The sequence below is a fragment of the Podarcis erhardii genome, assembly GCF_964252035.2.
Source record: "Podarcis erhardii genome assembly, chromosome: 11".
In the NCBI taxonomy this organism is placed as follows: Eukaryota; Metazoa; Chordata; class Lepidosauria; order Squamata; family Lacertidae; genus Podarcis; species Podarcis erhardii.
This window is the reverse complement of record NC_138501.1, coordinates 40,847,916-40,868,300: the sequence shown is the minus strand read 5'-3', so window position 1 is coordinate 40,868,300 and position 20,385 is coordinate 40,847,916. Positions and strand designations below refer to the sequence as shown.

General features: G+C 44.0%; 2 protein-coding genes across 2 annotated transcripts in view; one reads left to right on the top strand and one right to left on the bottom strand.

The window, feature by feature from the left end:
• Positions 1 to 12,152, top strand: part of EGFLAM (EGF like, fibronectin type III and laminin G domains) — a 109,718-nt gene extending 97,566 nt beyond the window's left edge. Inside the window, exons 21-23 of the mRNA XM_081881403.1 lie at positions 2,601 to 2,684; positions 4,363 to 4,466; positions 5,121 to 12,152. Of these exons, the coding sequence (XP_081737529.1) occupies positions 2,601 to 2,684; positions 4,363 to 4,466; positions 5,121 to 5,275 (343 nt within the window). The 3' untranslated portion in view covers positions 5,276 to 12,152. The remainder of the gene's footprint in view (positions 1 to 2,600; positions 2,685 to 4,362; positions 4,467 to 5,120) is intronic.
• LIFR (LIF receptor subunit alpha) overlaps positions 7,840 to 20,385 on the bottom strand; it is a 93,999-nt gene continuing 81,453 nt past the window's right edge. The window contains exons 17-20 of the mRNA XM_081881748.1: positions 18,197 to 18,355; positions 17,011 to 17,104; positions 15,827 to 15,902; positions 7,840 to 14,804 (exon numbers count right to left, since the gene is read on the bottom strand). Of these exons, the coding sequence (XP_081737874.1) occupies positions 14,166 to 14,804; positions 15,827 to 15,902; positions 17,011 to 17,104; positions 18,197 to 18,355 (968 nt within the window). The 3' untranslated portion in view covers positions 7,840 to 14,165. The remainder of the gene's footprint in view (positions 14,805 to 15,826; positions 15,903 to 17,010; positions 17,105 to 18,196; positions 18,356 to 20,385) is intronic.

The window sequence follows — 20,385 nt, the reverse complement described above, 5'->3', positions numbered from 1 at the left end:
AGGAAAGTGAGCAGACCCCGTTTCTCCCTGGGTACAATCTTAGGGGGAAATAATTTGTGAACGGGAGCACAAGAAGAAGAATGATTACCGTATTTTTCGCTCTATAACACGCACCTGACCATAACACGCACATCGTTTTTAGAGGAGGAAAACAAGGGAAAAAACATTCTGAATGAAACAGTGGATGTATCATTTTTGGGCTTCATGCTGTGGCCACAGACATGTGATCTGATGGTGAATTTGGGGTGACCCAATGCAAAAATCCTGAGAATTCCTGTGGATCCATGCTTTGTAACCACGTTTTTGCACCATTGCAGCCCCAGGCAACAGTGGGTGCGTGATTTTTTTGGTGCAGGCTGTAGCCATGGACATGCTATGTGATCTGATGGTGAATTTGGGGTGACCCAATGCAAAGATCCTGAGAATCCCTGTGGATCCATGCTTTGTAACCACGTTTTGCACCATTGCAGCCCCAGGCAACAGTGGGTGCGTGATTTTTTGGGTGCAGGCTGTAGCCATGGACATGCTATGTGATCTGATGGTGAATTTGGGGTGACCCAATGCAAAGATCCTGAGGATCCATGTGGATCTATGCTTTGTAACCACATTTTAAGTGGGGAGCGAAGGAAAAACAAAGAAGGGACATGAGAGGGGTGTGCAGAGAAGCAGCTGGCTAAGAATGCAGGAGAGGGATTTAACGGGAGGGAGGAAAGAAAGGCAAAAGTTTTCCCCCACCCAAGCCAGCCATCTCTCTCCCTCCCTCCCTCCCTCCCTCCCTCCCTCCCTCCCTCCCTCCCTCCCCTTCTCTCTCTCCCTCCCCCCTCTCTCTCCCTCCCCCTCCCCCCCTCTCTCTCCCTTCCCCCCTCTCTCTCCCTCTCCCCCAGCAGCACAGAGAGGAATTCCCCTCTGCTTGCCTGGAGGGGAGGGGCTTTCCCTGCTCTTTGTTCCGTTTCAGCAAACACAGCAACGAAACAGAGGAGGGTGGGCAGTAAGACCCTGAGGCAGAATGCAGGAAAGCAGCCACTTCCTCTTTTCAGGTTTCGCTTCTCCGTGCAGCGCCGCGATTTGATTTTTGCCTGATTTTTCAGCTCCAGGGACCACACATTCGCTCTATAACACGCACAGACATTTCCCCTTCCTTTTTAGGAGAAAAAATCTGCGTGTTATAGAGGGAAAAATACGGTACTTTTAATAGGACAAGAATATACAATTTTGTTTAGTCCCATGGGAAAGTGGAGGCGAGATCTACCTTGCTCTTTGGGTTTTCTCTTTAATCCACTCACTGCCTCCATAATGTAGTGGAGCATTTCCCGACTTGTTATTCTCAAAAGCAAATGTTCCGTCTGCCAAAAATGAAATGTAAACCCAGGGAATGATAGACAAAAAAACTAGCTGTTTGTCGTCTGGGGATTACTCCCCTGTACTTCAGTGCCTCGGGAAGTTTTCAAATGTACTTCTTCCTCCCCCACCTCCCGGTCAAATTACGAGTTTGTCAAAGAGCCTGCTGTTTCTTTTTGTTACTTTCCTTTATTCAGATTAAGTAACCACAGAGCATTTTGAGAAAGCAGTTGTCACTCCCGGTATGATTGTACATGAATACGATGCAGCAAAGTGCTATTTTCACAGTGCAGTAGAACGCACAATAGGAGACACCTCAGGCAACATACAGAGACATATTATGAGCAGTTGGTATTCCGAACAAGGGTAATTATATTCAGATAGTGTTAGGCTACCCAACAAATGGGACGCGGGTGGCGCTGTGGGTTAAACCACAGAGCCTAGGACTTGCCAATCAGAAGGTCGGCAGTTTGAATCCCCACAATGGGGTGAGCTCCCATTGCTCAGTCCCTGCTCCTGCCAACCTAGCAGTTCTAAAGCACATTAAAGTGCAAGTAGATAAATAGGTATCGCTCCGGCGGGAAGGTAAACGGCATTTCCGTGCGCTGCTCTGGTTCGCCGGCTCCCTCGGCCAATAAATCAAGACTGACCCCAGAGTTGGTCATGACTGGACCTAATGGTCAAGGGTACCTTTACCTTTATCCAACAAAAGCTTCTTCATAACAAACCACCCACAACACCTTTTTGAAATCTGCCTGATGTTCGCTTCCATTTGGGCAATCGCAATTTGCCCTTCTCACTTTTATCGAGAACTCTTTTGCCCAAAACATTCACATGGTATCCCTTTCTTAAACCCCCCCAGTTAGCTTCCAGCACAAACCCTGTGCCCTTACCCTTTATTACCCTTCGGCGTCCTTGTCTGCCCCCTCTCCCCATCCCCCATTATATATGGATGGGCTGTAGCTCAGTTCTAGAGCAGGTATTTTATGCAGAAAGTCCTGGATTTAATCCCCAACATCTCCAGTTAGAGCAAGGAGAGTCACTTTACAACTCTCAGAATGGGTTAACAGTCAGTCCCTTTTACAACTCCCAACGGCCAGGAGTCAAGGATGATGGGAGCTGTATTACAACATCATCTGGAAGGCACCATGTTGGCTACCCCAAACTTTTTGTCCAGCTACACTTGACTAATAAAAACGATTCAGGTGAATCATGATTGTGAACTCTCCAGAACATGATGAACATCTCTCCTTTGGTTTCAGCTATAATCTGGGCAGTGGTATTGCTACCATAACGGTGAATGGCTCCTTCAATGATGGCAGGTGGCATAGAGTAAAGGCAGTTCGGTAAGTTGTTTGTTGTTATCATCAACGTCCTATGTGGTGCTTTGAGGAATATTGGCAAGAAGTCAGGTTCCTTTTCTAAGGGATGGTAATCTAAATGTTGCGTAAATACAAGGAAGGGATGCGAGGGACAAGGAAGGCACAAGATGAAAACAACAAAATACAACTCTTAACAGTTGGTAGAGCATGAGACTCTTAAACTCAGGGTTGTGGGTTAGAGTTTCACCATCTGAAACGAGCCACAGGAGAACAAGTCACAGCATCTTTTCACTGCCACATGCAGGCTCATTGAGGGGACTCTGCAACTCATTAACTCAAGAACTTTTTGCTGCAGGAGGCATTTGGAAGTGAGACAAATCAAGTCGGGTTCCAGCATAAAATTGATGCTGTGATTGTTTTTGTTTTGTTCCTCTATGCTGGCTCTGAAGACTCTCTTAATGTTTTTTGTTTATTGCTCATTTTTATTACAGTTGGAAATTATCAATTTTATTATTGTATGGGTTTTTATCTACTTTTTGTTAATTGCCTTGAGTGCCGGTAAAACAGAAGGCAGGATATTAAACCTTCTAAATGAATAAGTCAATCTGGCATAATATTGACTGGGGCATGTGAACCAAGTGACTATGCCAAAGCCTTTGCAGAAAAATGGGGTTTGAGCGGAAAGTTGCCAGGGTGGCCAGGTTTCTTGAGAGAGCATCTTATCCCCTGTATATACTCAGTAGGTCACTAAATTCTACCAGAGTGTTTCTCCTTCAAACCCTCCCCCCCAAATCAGAAGCCTGCTACACTGTCACTCAGAGCTGCCCATTCTGTGGAAGAAAATTTCTGTTGAGATGCAACAGGCACCCACAATTTCTACTTTCCAGAGCCAACTGAAATCATTTTTGTTTCCACAAGCTTTTCCAGCTGGACACCTTTGATGTCCATTTTGTATTGTTTTAAAAGCTATCTTCAGTTGTTTTTTTAATACTGAATTGCTTTTCGATATTTTTATGGCATGTCTGTAAGTTGCCTTGAGACATGAGACAATTCATAAATTTAACAGCAGCAGCAGCAACAAAAACATGAACAAACAAATAATATGAAGCCCATGAATGTTTAGATTAGAATCCAAGCTGGAGAATCCACATTTTACCCATCCATTTCTCAGACACCCCAACTCTCACCCAGCCTCCCACAATCTCCAGCCCCACCAGCCATTCCATATTAAAGACCACCAGGTATTGGAATGATCAACTTCTGTTTAGGCTGTGTACACACCATACATTGAAAGCCTATTATCCCCCCCCCCAATAATCCCGGGAACTGTTTGTTAATGATACTGGAAATAGTAGCTCTGTGAGGGGTAAACTACAGTTCTGAGGATCATTGTGGGGAAATGATGTGCTTTCAAGGTGCTTTAAATCTACGGGGCTGGATTCAACTAACTGGTCCTGTTTGTGGAAGCCCAATGCAAGGACTTCTGCTAGCACAACAGGGCTTTCCCCCCACATACCCAGTGGTCAGAATAACCCCCAGAAGAAGAGTTCACGGGTGGAAGAGAGGAAGAATGCTTGCACCGATGATAGTGTTTGTAGCAGTGTGGAATTCCTCCCTTGGAAATGGTGCAGCTGCACAACTCATATGATACTACTTACCCATGTTACGATAGTAACAATGTGAAAATGTGCATGTATTTAAGGGATGGGCAGTCTGGGAAAGTAACGGTGGACGACTATGGTGCTAGAACTGGCAAATCACCAGGAATGATGAGACAGTTGAATATCAATGGGGACCTCTTCGTTGGTAAGTTCCTCCTAAATTCTGTTACCTACCTTTCTTAAGAGTTGTAGAGAGGCTGGTTCACGCACACAAGCCATTCAATACAGTTGTTTACTGTAGGACGAGTAGTGCTTATGCATGCAGTTGTTGTTTTTCAGTGTCCACACAGCACTGTTGGGGTCAACATGCCAGTCTGCACTGTATTCCCTCCCCCCCAAAAAAAATTAATATGGATTTTTACTTTCTGGGGGAAATCTAATTACACTGGAACCTCAGTTGTCAAACACTTCAGAAGTCAAACGTTTTGGCTTTCGACCGCCGACAACCCAGAAGTGAATGCTTCCGTTTCTCCATCTTTTTCAATGGATTTTGCCGACCAGCAATCGCACCTCGGTTGTCGAATGGTCTTCCGGAACGGATTACGTTCGACAACTGAGTTTCCACTGTATTTATCTAACTAACAAAAGCAACCTGCGGCCAGTGTCCTATTTACAATGATTGGTTGGCCACCAAGGGAAAGAGATGCAAGACAAGGTAGGCCTTTGGCCTGATGGAGAAGGGTTATCGTGAGCTGCTGAGAGGACTTTTTAAGGGCCCTCAAAAGAAGCATATAAACCTTTTAAAATAAGCACATCTTTACTTACTTAGTTTCTCCATCTCTCTCTCTCTCTCTGGCAGGTGGAATGAAAGAGATAGCTCTGCATACAAACAGACAGTATATGAGGGGCTTGGTGGGCTGCATTTCCCACTTCACACTTTCTACGGATTACCATATTTCACTGGTTGAAGATGCGGCTGATGGGAAGAACATCAACACTTGCGGGGCAAAGTAACAGGTGGGAAATATTCAGAGGGAAGAGCCTTTCACCACTGTTCTTGCACACGGAGGACTTGCCTTCGGAGTGAGGCCTGGAAGCAAGAAACAACCTGAAGCAAAAATCACAGAAGGGGACCATTTGCCACTCTCCTTTCCTTTGGATAACATGCTCTGTCAGTGCAGGAGCACAGTGCAGGAACGCCACCCTTTAAACTGCAAATAGTTGTAGAGTCCCGTGCAGCAGAGCACCTATGCTCTTGTCTACGGCCGCTCCCTACCCATTAACGTGCATCCTCCGCAACAGGGCTGCCTTCAAGCCCACTTGCCTTCGCAGTAGCCTCCTCATGCAGTGAGCAAAAGCTGGGCAGGTTGGGTAGCAACATGCCCCATTTTGCTGGCAAGTGGAGCTTTTGGCTTTTGTGGCTGGGAACAAGAGCTCTGCTGCACTGCAGAGAGAGAAAGATTGGAAGCCTCCATCTTGGTTCCTGCTGTGCCCCTAGGCCCTTCCCTGTAGTAAGAATGTGCAGAATTAAGAGGGTGAAAATGGTAGCAGCGCTTGTTGTGACCACCTCATCGTTTCAGCCACAGAATGTCTACTAGCATCCATGGCTGGAGAATAGTATAGTTTGCTTTCTTGTGCTTTGAAGAACAGATCCACCTCCCTCTGAATATGCCGTCGCGCAGCACGTTGTATCGATCACTATTCTAGTCTCATTCATAGGCTGGGCCCAGGAGAGGCAAACAGTAGATCACAGCATCAGATTTGTACTGCTCATCTTCAGGCTGCAGACAGAAAGGCTTTGTTTGCTTGAACCCCCAGAATCTCTGCACCTAGCATGGTAAGGATTATAGCTTTCCATCTGCAGGGACTTTTTTTTTTAACATAGAAAGAATGATCATTTATGCAATATCCTGCTGAAGTAATACAATCCAGGAAGAGCTTTAACCATGCAATATGCTGGTTTTGTACACAAAAGGCTATTGCTTTACTCCCATTTTCTCTCTGCCTGGGGAGCAGCACCAGAGCAGGGAGTTCCCTTAGGTCTTTAAGCCCAGTGCCCTGCTACAAATCTGCTAACAGAGAAGGGATGGTATTCGGCATTGGTGTTGACGCTCACATGGACTGTGTTGCTGGCCAACAGTGACGGTTCTGCATCAGTCCAGCTTAACAAACAAGCAAAAAGAGGGGGAGAGAAGATGTAATGAGTTACAGACCATACCCTTGGCTCACACAGTGTGTCTTTATGACCTATGGGTCAGTTCTGAAATTGTGGTAACTTATGCAGCCTTAATGGCACAGCAACTGTATCATCCGCACCACTGAGTGGCATATTTTGAAAGTGCTGTATTTATGCATTCCTTTATCCTATTCCAGCCTCAAAATCAGTTGCAGGTATTTGCAGCTCCAGTCTACCCAGTGTAAATACTCACAAGAAGTTATACTCTATTCCAGAGTTCTGTTGTTTCCCAAAGAGAATCCTCCTTACTATTTTGAAAACTCTACTTTTTTATTACATGCAATTGGGGGGGGGGGGACCGGGACCCAACAACCACATTTTATAGCAGTAATTTTGCACCTGTATTTTTATATAGCAGAGGCAGCGGCAGTGATTGGCTAGTTTTGTAAAAGGATTAGGTGTCTCACACAGAGTTTAGCATGCTGCAGATCTTTCCCTAAAGGAATAAGGAGTGCTAAGATTATTACGTTTGGGGTGGGCAAGGATGTTTTGCTTGTGCTTATTCTACAGTTTTAGTGGGAAATATTTGTGAAATGTAACTGGTTTTACAATCATCATCTTTGTTTTTGTAAATTTAGACTGCTGAAAATGTACATTAATGAAGCTTTTCTGGCTTGAAGTATTGAAAAGATGTTAAAAGTTCTGTTCTACTATGATATTTGGCCATCGAGTATCATTTATTTTTTTAAAAATTGAGCACCGTAAACTTAGGTAGAAGTTAAGATTCATGGGGTAACTTCAGAAGGTGCCTGTAATGCGTCATGAATTCATAGTACAAGAAAAAAAAGGGACACGGGTGGCACTGTGGTCTAAACCACTGAGTCTTTTGGGCTTGCTGATCAGGTTGGTGGTTCGAATCCATGCAATGGTGGTGAGCTCCCGTTGCTCTGTCCCAGCTCCTGCCAACCTAGCAATTCAAAAGCATGCCAGTGCAAGTAGATAAATTGGTACCTCTGTGGCGGGAAAGTAAAAGGCGTTCCTGTGTGTTCTGGCACTTGTCACAAAGTCCCATTGTGCCAAAAGCAGTTTAGTCATGCTGGCCACATGACCCAGAAAGCAGTCTGTGGACAAATGCTGACTTCCTTGGCCCAAAAAGCGAGATGAGCACCACAACCCCATGATCACCTTAGACTGGACTTAACTGTCCAGGGGTCCTTTACCTTTTTACCTTAGTAAAGAAAGTGGAACAATGTCAGGATAAGAGTTTAGATACACATAGCACAAAGTCATGTTGTCTAAAACAGACCATAGTTTATCACAAACTTGCTGCTTGTATGAATTGAGAAGACTATGTGCAAAAAATGGAATAAAAACAGGTTTGCAAGGGGAAAGTAGTACAAACTTCTGAAGAGTAAGAAAATACACATTTATTTAAATCCATGACAGTATTCTGCCAAATTCTTAATACATGCATATTACAGGCATAAGCAGTACATTGCCATTTATGTTCATGCTAAAGTCAGTATATCAATACTATATCACTTAAACTTTGCCACTCCCTCCTCCCCAGTTGTGTTCCACAATATTATCCTCCACTAAAGTTGCCTACTTGGGAAATTTCACCAAGGCTAAATATTTAGCTGCTAAAGTACTGTTTCTATCATTTGGATGTTTAGGGGAGGAAACATTGCCCTTTCCCAGGCTTGCTTTGCGCAAATACTCAAGATGTTCATTACTACAAAGTCCCCCTAGCCCCAAGGAGGTTTATTGGCTTTGGAATGGATGCACTTTTATCACAGGATGGCTGGGTTTTCACTCATGCACTTCAAATTTTGCAGCTTTCCCAAAGCAAGCACGCCCTCATTTCACTGGGGCGCAATGTTTCTAAATTCCAAGGGCACTGTGTGAGATTGAAAGTAGTCTCAAAAAGACATCCCCGAGATTTAAATACGCACAACATAAGTACATTCATTTGCATACATCACATAGGTTTGCTTAAGAGACACAACAATACCTGAGCTGTTTTGGTTTCAAATCACCAAATTCAGCAATCCAGAGTACAGAGATAGGAAGCAAGGCTAAGTTAGGGCAAACTGGTTGCATAGGAATTAAAACACAGGCAATGGTTCAGTCTTCCAGTCAGTTCAATATTATAATGCTCATTTAATATTTTAAAAAGTATTGAGATTAGCTTCACATCTATTACACATTATCCATTTAATATGCTATGTACACTTTTATTAAAAACCATCATAATGTACTAAACTATAAAAACACAGCATATATCATACAAGTAACGGCTTTACTTACAAAGTCTCTCCCCTAACCCCATTTATGCTCCCACCCAACACAACTCCCCATCCTTACTTCCTTCGAGTCTATGCTTCATCTCACTGCAGGAGATTTCACATTCACAATGAAGGCCTAAAGGAGACCACACAGCCACGTGGAAAGTTCTCTCCGCCCTCTACTATACACAGAGGGGACAATTCACAAACCAGCCACAGCGGTGTGGTTCTGTCAAAATCGGTGCAAGTCAGTGGTTTGCCAGCATCCTACCCATTAAGAAACACACTCCACGCCAACAGGTCTGCTGAGCAATCCCGCTGAGCCTCTCAGAGGATCTTACAGCACATTTTAATGCATGGATGCACGCTTGGACCATCCAGCGCACAGCACCTGTTTGGTATCGCCCCATGTGAACTAAGAGTGCCCCCTAAAATAACAAAACAACTCTGCATATGCACATCACCTGTAAGATGAGTAGTGGATCTTCAGATAAGATGGGCTGTCACTGCTGATCTTTGAACTGTGGTTTGAACACCACTGCTCCCTCTTCAGACAGTTCTTTGCCAGGTCCCTACATCTTAACACGCCAATGACTTGCAGCATGGCTAACCCACAGCCACAATCTAAACAGCAAGTGTGGGGTCTTCTCAGTGCACAGCACAACTGAAATTCGTGCATACAGCCTAAGGCCTTTCCGTCCTTTAAATCTGGGGTTTAAAGGGGGGAAGAACCGAGACAACACTGGGATAAGGAGGACAGGTGGCTGCAACATCTTGCTCTGGTTGTGCCAGACCCCTAGATCACGAGAAGCCCATTAACCTTTAGTGGCTTGAAGCGCTAGAGGCACATTCCTGCTGAACCCTCTTTAGTACAATTGCACAAGCCCTACTGAAATAAATGGAGGCTGCCGAGCAGAGTCCTTTAGGGGAAAATCAAATATTTCAAGCAGGGCTTTTCCAAAACAGCAGGCAGCCCCAAACTCCTGCCCATTTCCCTTCCATACGAGAAAAAGCTTTTCAGAGACAAGTCACAACGGATCTTTGGGTGTTCCTCTACAGTAGCTTCCACATACTTTGTTTTGCACTTCAGCAGTCATGCTGGATTACAGGAAGCATTCTAGAGCAGCAAGACATAAGCGCCTTTCCCCTTCAGATGCTCCCTCCTAGCCAGAAAATACCTAGTTGTCTGCCATGGAAATTGACGGCTTGTGCTCGTCGCCCACAGTGCCCCATGCTACTGACAGGCAGGGGATAGCAGCTTTTTTACATCAGGCATCAGAAACACTCTAATCCCTTCCCAACTGCTTTGGGCAGTGTACTCTAAAAGACAATAATGGGCACCCAAATGGAGATATAAATACACACTGGTGGTGTCCCTGCTGCTTCGCCTGACAAGAGCCGCACTTTGCAAGCATTTTAGGGAAGAATCCACCTTCCCCCTCCTCTTGCATAGTCACCACTGGATGGAATTGCCACGCAGCAAAATTATTCCAAGATCTTCACGTAAAGGGAAGAAAGTGATTCAGAGGGTAAAAAGAAACCACTCCTATGTTTTCAGCATTATAGCTTACTCTTATCTGCTAAATCAGGTTTCCTCAACCTGATGCCCTCCTGAAGGCCTTGCATACAACTCCCATCAACCACTAGGGCTGATGGTAGTTGTTGTGGTGCAAAGCAGCTGGAAAGCAACAGGTTGAGGAAGCCGGCAATAAATCATGTTTATGAGGTATATTGTATGCAAAAGTTAAAAAAAAAGAAGTACATCCTACAACACTTGAAAAGTGCCATCTCTCTTTCACACAACACACACACGATTCACAGTCCCTTTCCTCCCATTCAGTCAGCACAAAACAACAAATATGACTTAAATGCCACGATGCCCTTCAAAAATTCTGCTCTTAAAAACAAAATTACCAAAAAAAAAGTATTAAAAACATATGGCTCAAATTAAAAGCAAAAGGAAGGAACCCTCCAGAAAAAAATGAACATTATATACTAAACAGGACAAAACGGTTTAAAATGTTAAAACAAAAAGAGTGATTAGACTCTTTAATTTCCCCCACCTTCTGAAATAGGTGCCATACCTCTGCCTCAGAAATACTTCTCAGAACTGCTCTAGAAAAGATGGTTTAACGTTTTAGTTGAACCTATATGAAACATACTCCAGACGCTAGAAGACCACTCAAGCTAATCTTTCACTTTTAAGGGCAGAAAGCACAAGATAATTAAGGCCTCAGCCTTCACATGAACACAGAAGCAGACTTCCTAACCTACAGATGCCTATTGTAGCACCACAGGAGGTAGGGGGCCTTGTTGGGATTGTGGCAGGGAGAGGAAGCGTTATCCTTCCCTTTCCCAACCGCTTATTCTTAGACAGCTCAGGTTTCCCCCAGGGCTGCTTGTTACATAACAAACTTCATGCACATTAATGGCTGGCATTCACATGACGTGTTACATCTAGTTGAGAGCACTATCAGGGTGCAGCATGGGAAAAGGATGCGAGTGAGCAAGGGCAATGCTGCTTGTTTGCCCTAGTGGCAACGCCACATAATAAGCACATCCAATTGGCTATGTAGTGTCTAAACCCCGATAGGCTAGCCTGTATGTAGCATCTCACCATTCCAGCTTGCTATCTAAACCCTAATAGACTGGAATGGCATCATGAGGGGAAACCAAAATGGTACTGGAGAAGCAGCAGAATGGGAAAAGTGTAGCTTTGCAGATGAAAGCTCAGTGCAAAATTCAGGGACGGCGATTTAAAAAAAGAAAGAAAACACCACATGTGTTATTTACCCAACAATATGTTGTTCCAAAAAGTTTTAGTTCAGTTTGTGGTTTTGCAGTTACTACATGTTTCAGGGCATTTTGCTCATGTGTTTCTGCATTTCAAGATCTCTGATATGCTGCAATGGACTACTTCTTGATATGAGGCAATTACAAAATTGAGGGTGGGACAGGATGATGGAGGGGGAATACTACCATGATATTCAGCTGGAAAGAAGTCACTCCTATCTGCTTAACGGACCAAAACAAATCCACATGGTAATCTCACACTGGTAGATAACAGGCTGCCATTGCACCACATGTTTTACCACAGAAATGCAGCAAATGTGTGGTCAAAATTCTCTTGTAACACTTTGCAGGATGATACAAACAACCTCATACAAGACATATTGTTTTACCACATGCCAGGGATCAGAAGAAACCAAATCTAATTCCTGAGGGAATAGCCTTGAAAAAGCAGCTTAAGAAAATAATAGGCACTCTGCTAATTAAAAAAACCCCATCAGCGCCACACACACCCCTGTCTAGATTTTAAGGAATGTCACGACTAGCCAACGTTACGGCCTATTTACAGTCCTTGAAAATATGGTAAACAAGACTACTGCGTTTAGCACCTGAGGGACGAGCACTATTGCCACGTGGGGGGGGGGAAGGGATAGTGATTAATACTAGAAACACCCTTGTGTTTTTTTGTGTATGTGTTGGGGGGGGGGAGGTCCCAGTTACCAAAAGTAATAAAGGAAGACTCCTCCATATTGAAAGGCACTCTACAAGTGTGACTTCCTTCTGACAACAGTGAATCAAACCTATAAAGCACCTCCACCAAATTTTGCACTTAAAATGGACATTTGAAATATAATAGACCTGAATTATTTCAAATTATTTCAAAGTAGCTGGAAAACTCAGGACCATTCCATGAAAAATCCCCATCACAGTCGAGCTAACATGTAGGCTTCAGTAGCTCAGAGTAGGCCTATTACATTGGTCCCTTGACTCGATTTCTAAAGAATTTGCTACATACAAAGTGTTCAACAGGCAGTTGCCAATGAGGGCATCTGAAATAAGTTTATATACCACAAACATATATTATTCTATGTGTAAGTAAATGTCACTTCCATAAGTAGTTTGTAATTATAGACTTGCATGAGCAAGAAATATACTGTAAATGCAAGGATCTGATTTAGCTTTGCTTTAAGGCTGCAACCCAGGGGGGGAAATATGTTGTGGTTTTAAAGAAGAGCTTCAATGTGCAAATTCTAGAGTATATGTATACAAAATGAGACATCCTCTCCACTTGTTTTCTGGGCAAATATTTGCAAATAAATTCAGGAGAGGGAAACTCCATTTGCATGGAAACATAACCATGCATGAAAAAATTGTATTCATGCATGAAATGTATTGCATGGAAATGTATTCATTGCAATACACATGCAAATGTATTCACAGGTGGCCACTCCCCCATGAGTAACAGTTTCCCACAGATATGATGGATGGAAAACCGTTCTCAAGTTTGCCCTGATTATGATTTCGGTGCTCAAGCAGGGGAAGAGCTTTGGAAGACTAAAGCTAAAGACTCAAGACCCAGGATGGTAAATCTGCCTCTGCAAAAATGGTGCCTTCACTCTGCACTTCAGGTTGCAGGAGGGCAATGACATGACTGGATGATCCTCAGCAAAGAAAAAGAAAAAATGCCCCCACAGAAAATAAAAAATAGCATGTCAGGGAGGTGGATTCCTGCCTAGCATGACTACTTGAGGTCAAGATGATTTTATATTTAAAAAACATTGCTTAAAAAGCTGGAAGCTTCACACATTTATCTATTCCTGACTGAGATTTTAAAATCAGTGTTACACTTTTGTTTTTGCACCCCTGAGTCATCTATTGCAAATTGGTTTATACAGTAGGTACAGGAACTCACGTCCAGGCTTGTCAAACTCAGCCACCCCACAGATCAGCTGTCGCCATGGCTGATCAGCTGTTTGAAGATGGAGCTCTTCCACACAAACCGGTTTAAGTCCCATAGAAATCAAAGGGAATGCTGTGCCTGAAGCAGTAAGGTGCTTCTACAGAGCAGGTTGAGGAACGGAGCCTTCAAATCGTCAGCAACTGCAAAATGGTAGTGTTTGGGTACTGTAGTGTTTGGTTGCTCAGAATCATAGAAAAACGGATTAAAAAAAGGAAAAATATATACCTTTGACGAAGCAGCAAGGCCCTGATCCTGCACATACCTGACGTGCGTCAATGCCTTTAAAAGCCTAACGATCCAAGTGTGTGATATTTGTAATAATTTCTCCCTGCTATTCAAAATGGAAAACCAGGGGGGGAAAACAGTCGCAAAAGGAGAGCGCAATGCTCTATTGACAAGGCAGATTTTAGGAGGAACTGCCCCTCCCCCAACAGATACAGACCTCCTGCTACTCTTTGGTTTCATAAAGGGTTACCTCAGAGCACCTGTTCCCCCATTGGGGCACAATAAATTAGCATCTCTGTCGTCCGAAACGAATATTGCCACTTCCACTGTTAACTTAAAACAAGGCCAGCGTTCAATTTCAGCAAATGACATTATAAACCCTCCAGTATAATGTCTCCAAGGCCGATAAGCAATTTCTGCAGCAATTTCTGCTTTCCAGAGAAACTTGTTACCACCTCAAGGCTGCTAAGCATTTGGTTTGTTGTGAAAGAAGTTAGCAAAGGACCACCCTGTGTTGGTGGCTTTGGGGGAGTCTTCGTCCTCTTTGGGTGGGATCAAAAACTGCCGAGAATTAATGGAACAAGGGCTCCCAAAGGAGGTGTTTTCATTGTTGCTCCCAGTGGATGCAGGAGAATCTGGGCAGTCTGTATTCCAGGAGGAAGTATTCACTTGAGGTCTGTAGCCTGCAGCCTTGTCCAAGTCCTCTTCGACGGATGACGAGTCCTCCATTTTTATCAAGCTATTCACCGGCAGCTGCATTTGGGGTTTATAGCCTGCTGCCGCCACACAGTCAACTTCTGGTTCTTCCTTCAGCTTCACTGGAGCTGGGTACATAGTCTGGATGTCAATGTAGACAACTTGGGAAGACCCCGCCGATTCGTCGTTCGGTGGGTTAGAGACCTCCTCCTCGATGATTGGCGGGCAGTAGGAGACGACAATGTGGCTCTCCGTGTCAGAGTCAGCGCCATCTTCCGGAAGCTCTTCTGCTACGGGCGATGTAATGGCTGTATCTTCAATCTTCAGGCAAGGGGACTGTGTTTCAACCACTTCAATGTTGTTGGGGGTACAGGGATTCATCTCCAGGGTTTTGGAATTGGGGTTTCCCTATAAATCGGAAAACAAAGCAAAGAACGTTTAGCATTTGCAAGTTTAAAGGAACTGGATTCTTCTGGGTTAGAGAGGAAAATCACAGAACCTAATTTTGAAAACTTTCTATTTCGTTATTCAAATAACCTGTTCGTATACAGATTGTTCCTATGAATATTTCTAATTCATAGCCATCAGCATTAAGAACATAAGCAGAGCTTGCTGGATCAGGGCAATGGCTGATTTAATCCAGGATCCTGGCCGACCAGTGCGAACCAGTCCCCTCCCTGCCTGCCCCTGATTTCAGTCTTGCACAATACTGTGAATCTCACATCACCAATTACTAGCCCTATTCCTTTCTCTCCAAAGGTTGATGGCAGGTAACAAAAACAAAAATAAAAAATGCTGCTAAAAACCCTTAAAAGAACAAGAAAGTAAGGTACTTTTAACGTAACCCATACAGTCATAAACTCTGCCAAGTCCTATTCCCTAAAAACAAGCTGCCTAGGCTGTAAATTGAAGGAGTTGCTTCACAATATCTCATAAAAATGAAAGAGGCCTTAAAAACAATACAACTTTCTCCAACAATCACTGCCTTTCCATATTTCACACAGGGCAGCCCTAGGCTGGGAGAATCTGGATCCAAACCAGGGATGGGTGAAATCTGTCTATTTTGGTTGCAGTTTAGAATTTCACCAGCCTTCAATTCAGTTTCCCACATTTCTGCACCAGCCTGGGGTTCTTGAAGTCCTCATGAAAATTCATCCAACATTTGGGTGAGAATATCCAGTAACTCTTTGTTAGAACTGGACCCATCTTTTCCAGGTGGGGATGGACTCCCTCAAAAGCTGGTGGGCTCTCCTTCCTTGGAGGTTTTTAAGCAGAGGTTGGATGACCAATGGTCATGGATGCTTTAGCTGAGATTCCTGCATCACAGGGAGCTGGGACTAGATGACTCTCGGGTTCCCTTCCAACTCAACAATTCTATTAATCTATGTACTAAACATCTAATCAGTCAATGGTAAAATGTGTAAGGTTACCTCTGGATCCTTCGGGAACTCTAAAGCTTTGCAGTTTTCTGGGTTTGGAATGTCAGGATAGAAAGTTTCTTTAATCCTTTGGAAAGAGGAACACAGATATTAATGTCAGGAATCACTGACAAGCTGCTGGGGGAGGGGATGCTTTTCAGCTTGAGGGCCACATTCCCACAGGGTAAACATTCTGGGGGCCGTATGTTAGTGTGGGGCTGAGGCATAGAAGCAAAAAGGGGAAGAGTTGGGGCACCTGCCTTTTGTACAACAGGCTATATTCTAATCTTGCTGAAATCAGAGATTCTCTCTCTCTCTCTCTCTCTCTCTCTCACACACACACACACACACACAAACTGCACAAATCGAGGCAAGCAAGAGGAATCATCATTATCAGAGCACAGCCAGTCAAGAACATGGAGGTCCACATTTGCTGCACAAGCCAGAGGTTTTACAGCCCTGTTCTACAGTATTGTGTGGGTCATATTCAAGCAGTGTCTTGGCATTTTTATGCTGTAGCATCCAACACCACATTTCAAAAGGAAATAGAAAAAATTCCAGCATATAATTTAGTTACACGTAAGGAATTTCCTCTGCTCCCACAAATATAGGCTTCAATATGTGTTGACAGCCACACATCCCCTTACATTTTCCTAATTTACTTCAGAGTAGGATGTGGATTCTGCACCCTTCTCTATAGACCGTGTCCCTCAATTGGCCTTTTGCCTCAATCATTATTATTTTTCCCTCTTGTTCTGTACATCACTGAAAGAACACTCCTGGATTGAGGCCCCTTGGCTAAAAATGTCCTCCACCCCTGGTGTAGCAGTTTAGCATTAAGGGCTAACAGATCACAGGGCCGTTTACAGTGTTTACAGACTAATATTCCACTTATTAAAAAAATAACCTTTAATTTGAAACTCACTCCCCCAAAATTTGAGGTTTATTAACAGTGTGGAACAGATAGCATCACCCAAACAAAAAAAGCAGAACTACTGCCTATCCTTGTTTGACAAGAAAATAAAGTTTGCTGAATACCAAATATTAATTATTATTGTTGTTATTGTTATTTTAACACATTACCCACACTTCACTCTAAGGGCCCAGGGCAGGTCACAAGCCATTTAAAATTACAACATTAAAAACAGATACAAAGCTTACAATTAAAAAGACGTGATCACAAAAAATAAAGTTACCATTCTCTCTTCCTGTAGCAAAGGATGCTGGTCACCACTCCCAACACAATAACAATAATTACTGGGACAAGGATGGCAATGATTAATCCCACAGCTGAAAAATTAAGAGAGAGAAAAGCTAATACAATCAACTAACAGTCCTGCTGCACCTGAAATATTTTTTTTAAAAAATATACAGCAGAAGCTTTCATGGACTGCACTTGGGGTGGAGGGGACTAGCAAAGCAGAAATAATTCAAGTAACCAGCAGTGGCTCTTAGTGACCCAGGATCAAGTTACAGGCTTCCGATGGGGGTGGCTTGTAATATATAGTAAAGAAGGCTTCCAGGAAATGGCTGGTCTCCCATTAGACATTGCTTATTGGAAACAGAAGAGATTGATGGGAAGCTGCACAATTTTGCTCCTGCTGCCTGTGCACTAAAAAAACCAAACCCACATTGAACTACTGCATTATTCTCAAGGCTCAGCCCTACATCCGTTCGCCCTGCCGATTTCCCCCTGGAAAACCCATGGCATAGAGCTGAATTGTAACAAACTGCCACTGGGTTTCCCACGGATTGCTGTTTGTTCTGATTTAGCACTAAAGAGCAGGTTTTCCAGGGGAAAGTTGGTGGGGCAAAGGTAAAATTGCTCAGACCTTTACCTTGAAATCATGGGAGAAGCAGAAGTGTGGGCGACCCCGGAGTCAGGGTTGCAAGACCTTTGCTATCACCAGTTTCTTTTAAACATGTTTGCCTTTGTCCAAGCACCTGTTATTCTATTTGGAACTGAAAAAATTTTGTGCATGTGGTGGTGTGTTTTTTTGTACACCACCTTAAAAAAAAACAAACCCTCAACAACCTCCTGTTCTGCAGGATTTTGGCTTAATCTTCGCCCCATATGCTGCAGCCAATCATGCACACACTGATCTCTACCCACCCTCCCTCACTGACTATAAACTCAGGAAGGTCCATGGGGCAGGGACCCACCCAACATTTGCTTCTGAAATCCTGCAAAGTGTTCTCTACACCAATGGTGCCTGAACACGACTGCCGATAATCTTTGAGGGTTATTCAGGAATTTGAGAGGTGTTCATTGTGCATTGCACCATTATCCAGCGAGAATTAAATATGCCACCCCAAAACAACCCTCCCCCGCAAAAAAAGACCCCCAACAAAATACACCTTCCTTCACCCCAAAAAACTTACAATTCTCCTTTGTAACCACAGACAAGCTGCTTGGTGGACCAATTCCACCAGCTGTGTAGGCTCTTAAGTTCAGGTGGTAGTTTGTTTTCCCTTGAAGGCTTGATATTTTTAAGGTGTTTTGCTTTAAGTCAGTAATATTCATGTAGGTCTCTGAGTGGCCTGGTGTTAGGGGGGAAAGAAAAGAAGAATTAGGGTGGGGGGGATTTTAAGAAAAGCACCAGTTATCACAGGGCAGATTCACACATGCTGTTTTGTAAAATGAACTTTCAAAGGGGAAGGGAGTAAATGCATATAGATTAAAAGACAATCTAGTCCTATCACCTCACATACATATTTATTCAAATACTACTATCTTGCCCCTTTTCACAATATTCCATTCTATTCCTCCCCCCTAAAAAGACCCCAAACTCCACATCTCATTAGGCTGCTTTGGGTGTTCCTCCTGCCACAAACAAACAAACAAATCCATTCCCTGCACTCCTCTTGCTGCAAGCTGTATGGTTTAAAGCCAAACTTACTCTACCCTCCCCATTCAGAGAATAGATACCCCTTCTTGTAAAAGGGCAGCAAGACAAAGCCCCATAATTGACTTTGAGGATAGATTGGCAAAGACCACTGACTGTGGCTGTGCATTGCAGTACTTGAACGTTTCCCCCTAGAAAATTCTAAGTAAATAATAATAATAATAAATTTTATTTTTACCCTACCCTCCCTGGCCAAAGCCGGGTTCAGGGTGGCTAACACCGGTAAAATTACAATGGAAACATAATGGGGGGGGACAAAACCCCAATTTAAAATACAGATTAAAATGCAATTTAAAAAGCAGCCTCATTTTAAAAGTAGCCCATAAATCAAAACCGTAAGGGGAGGAAAGACATAAGGGTCAGACTGAGTCCAAACCAAAGGCCAGGCGGAACAGCTCTGTCTTGCAGGAAAGATGTCCAGTCCCGCAGGGCCCTAGTCTCTTGTGACAGAGCGTTCCACCAAGTTGGGGCCAGTACTGAAAAGGCCCTGGCCCCAGCTGAGACCACCTTGCAACCTGGGACCTCCAAGGTGTTGTCATTTGTGGACCTTAAGGTCCTCCGCGGGGCATACCAGGAGAGGCGATCCCATAGGTACATGGGTCCTAGGCCACTTGTTAAAGAGTTAGTTGGGTGCTGCTGTGCTTCCAGATTTAGGGGGAGTTCTGAGTACTTCTACCAATGGAAAATGACAGAGGGACTAAATACTAACAGGAAAATACCCCCCCCCCCAAAAAAAGAACCCATCGCCAGACACTTCCTGTGCAAAATAGGTTGACCTTGAAATGTGCTGTCAAGCTGCTGTTATCTAGCTCTGCGGGGAATGATTCCTCACAGCTGTATTTTCCAAAACAGAAATAAGTTTATTTCCCATAAGACACCCAGTCACAAAGCAGCTATCAAGGGCAGGGCTAACAGAATCCCAAAGGTGGCTCTTTCTTGTTCCCATGCTCATCCTGTTCTACAAGAGCTGGGATGGTTGTGGTTGCTCTTCTGTGCTTGCACACCAGAGATGCTTCATTTATCGCATTGGTGGGAATAATTGGGGACGATCATCGATCAAGTATTCAGGGCATCAGCAACACACTTCCAGTTGAGTTGTCTTTTCAAGTGGTGTTGGCCATTGTGTGGCTAGAATCCCATAGAACTCAAAAATCTGAATGCTGGAAGATTCAGGACAGACAATAGAGAGCACTTCTTCACATAGTGCATTCTTTAAAAAAATGCAACCTGCTCTCGCAAGACGGAGTGATGGTGACCAATGCAGTGTGGTTTTAGAAGAGGATTCGGCAAATTAATGGAGAATATAGCTTTCAGTAAAAAGGGATGCGGGTGGCGCTGTGGGTTAAACCACAGAGCCTAGGACTTGCCGATCAGAAGGTCGGCAGTTCGAATCCCCGCGATGGGGTGAGCTCCCGTTGCTCGGTCCCAGCTCCTGCCAACCTAGCAGTTCGAAAGCACGTCAAAGTGCAAGTAGATAAATAAGTACCGCTCTGGCGAGAAGGTAAACGGCATTTCCGTGCACTGCTCTGGTTCGCCAGAAGCGGCTTAGTCATGCTGGCCACATGACCTGGAAGCTGTACACTGGCTCCCTTGGCCAATAAAGCGAGATGAGCCCTGCAACCCCAGAGTCGGCCACGACTGGATCTAATGGTCAGGGGTCCCTTT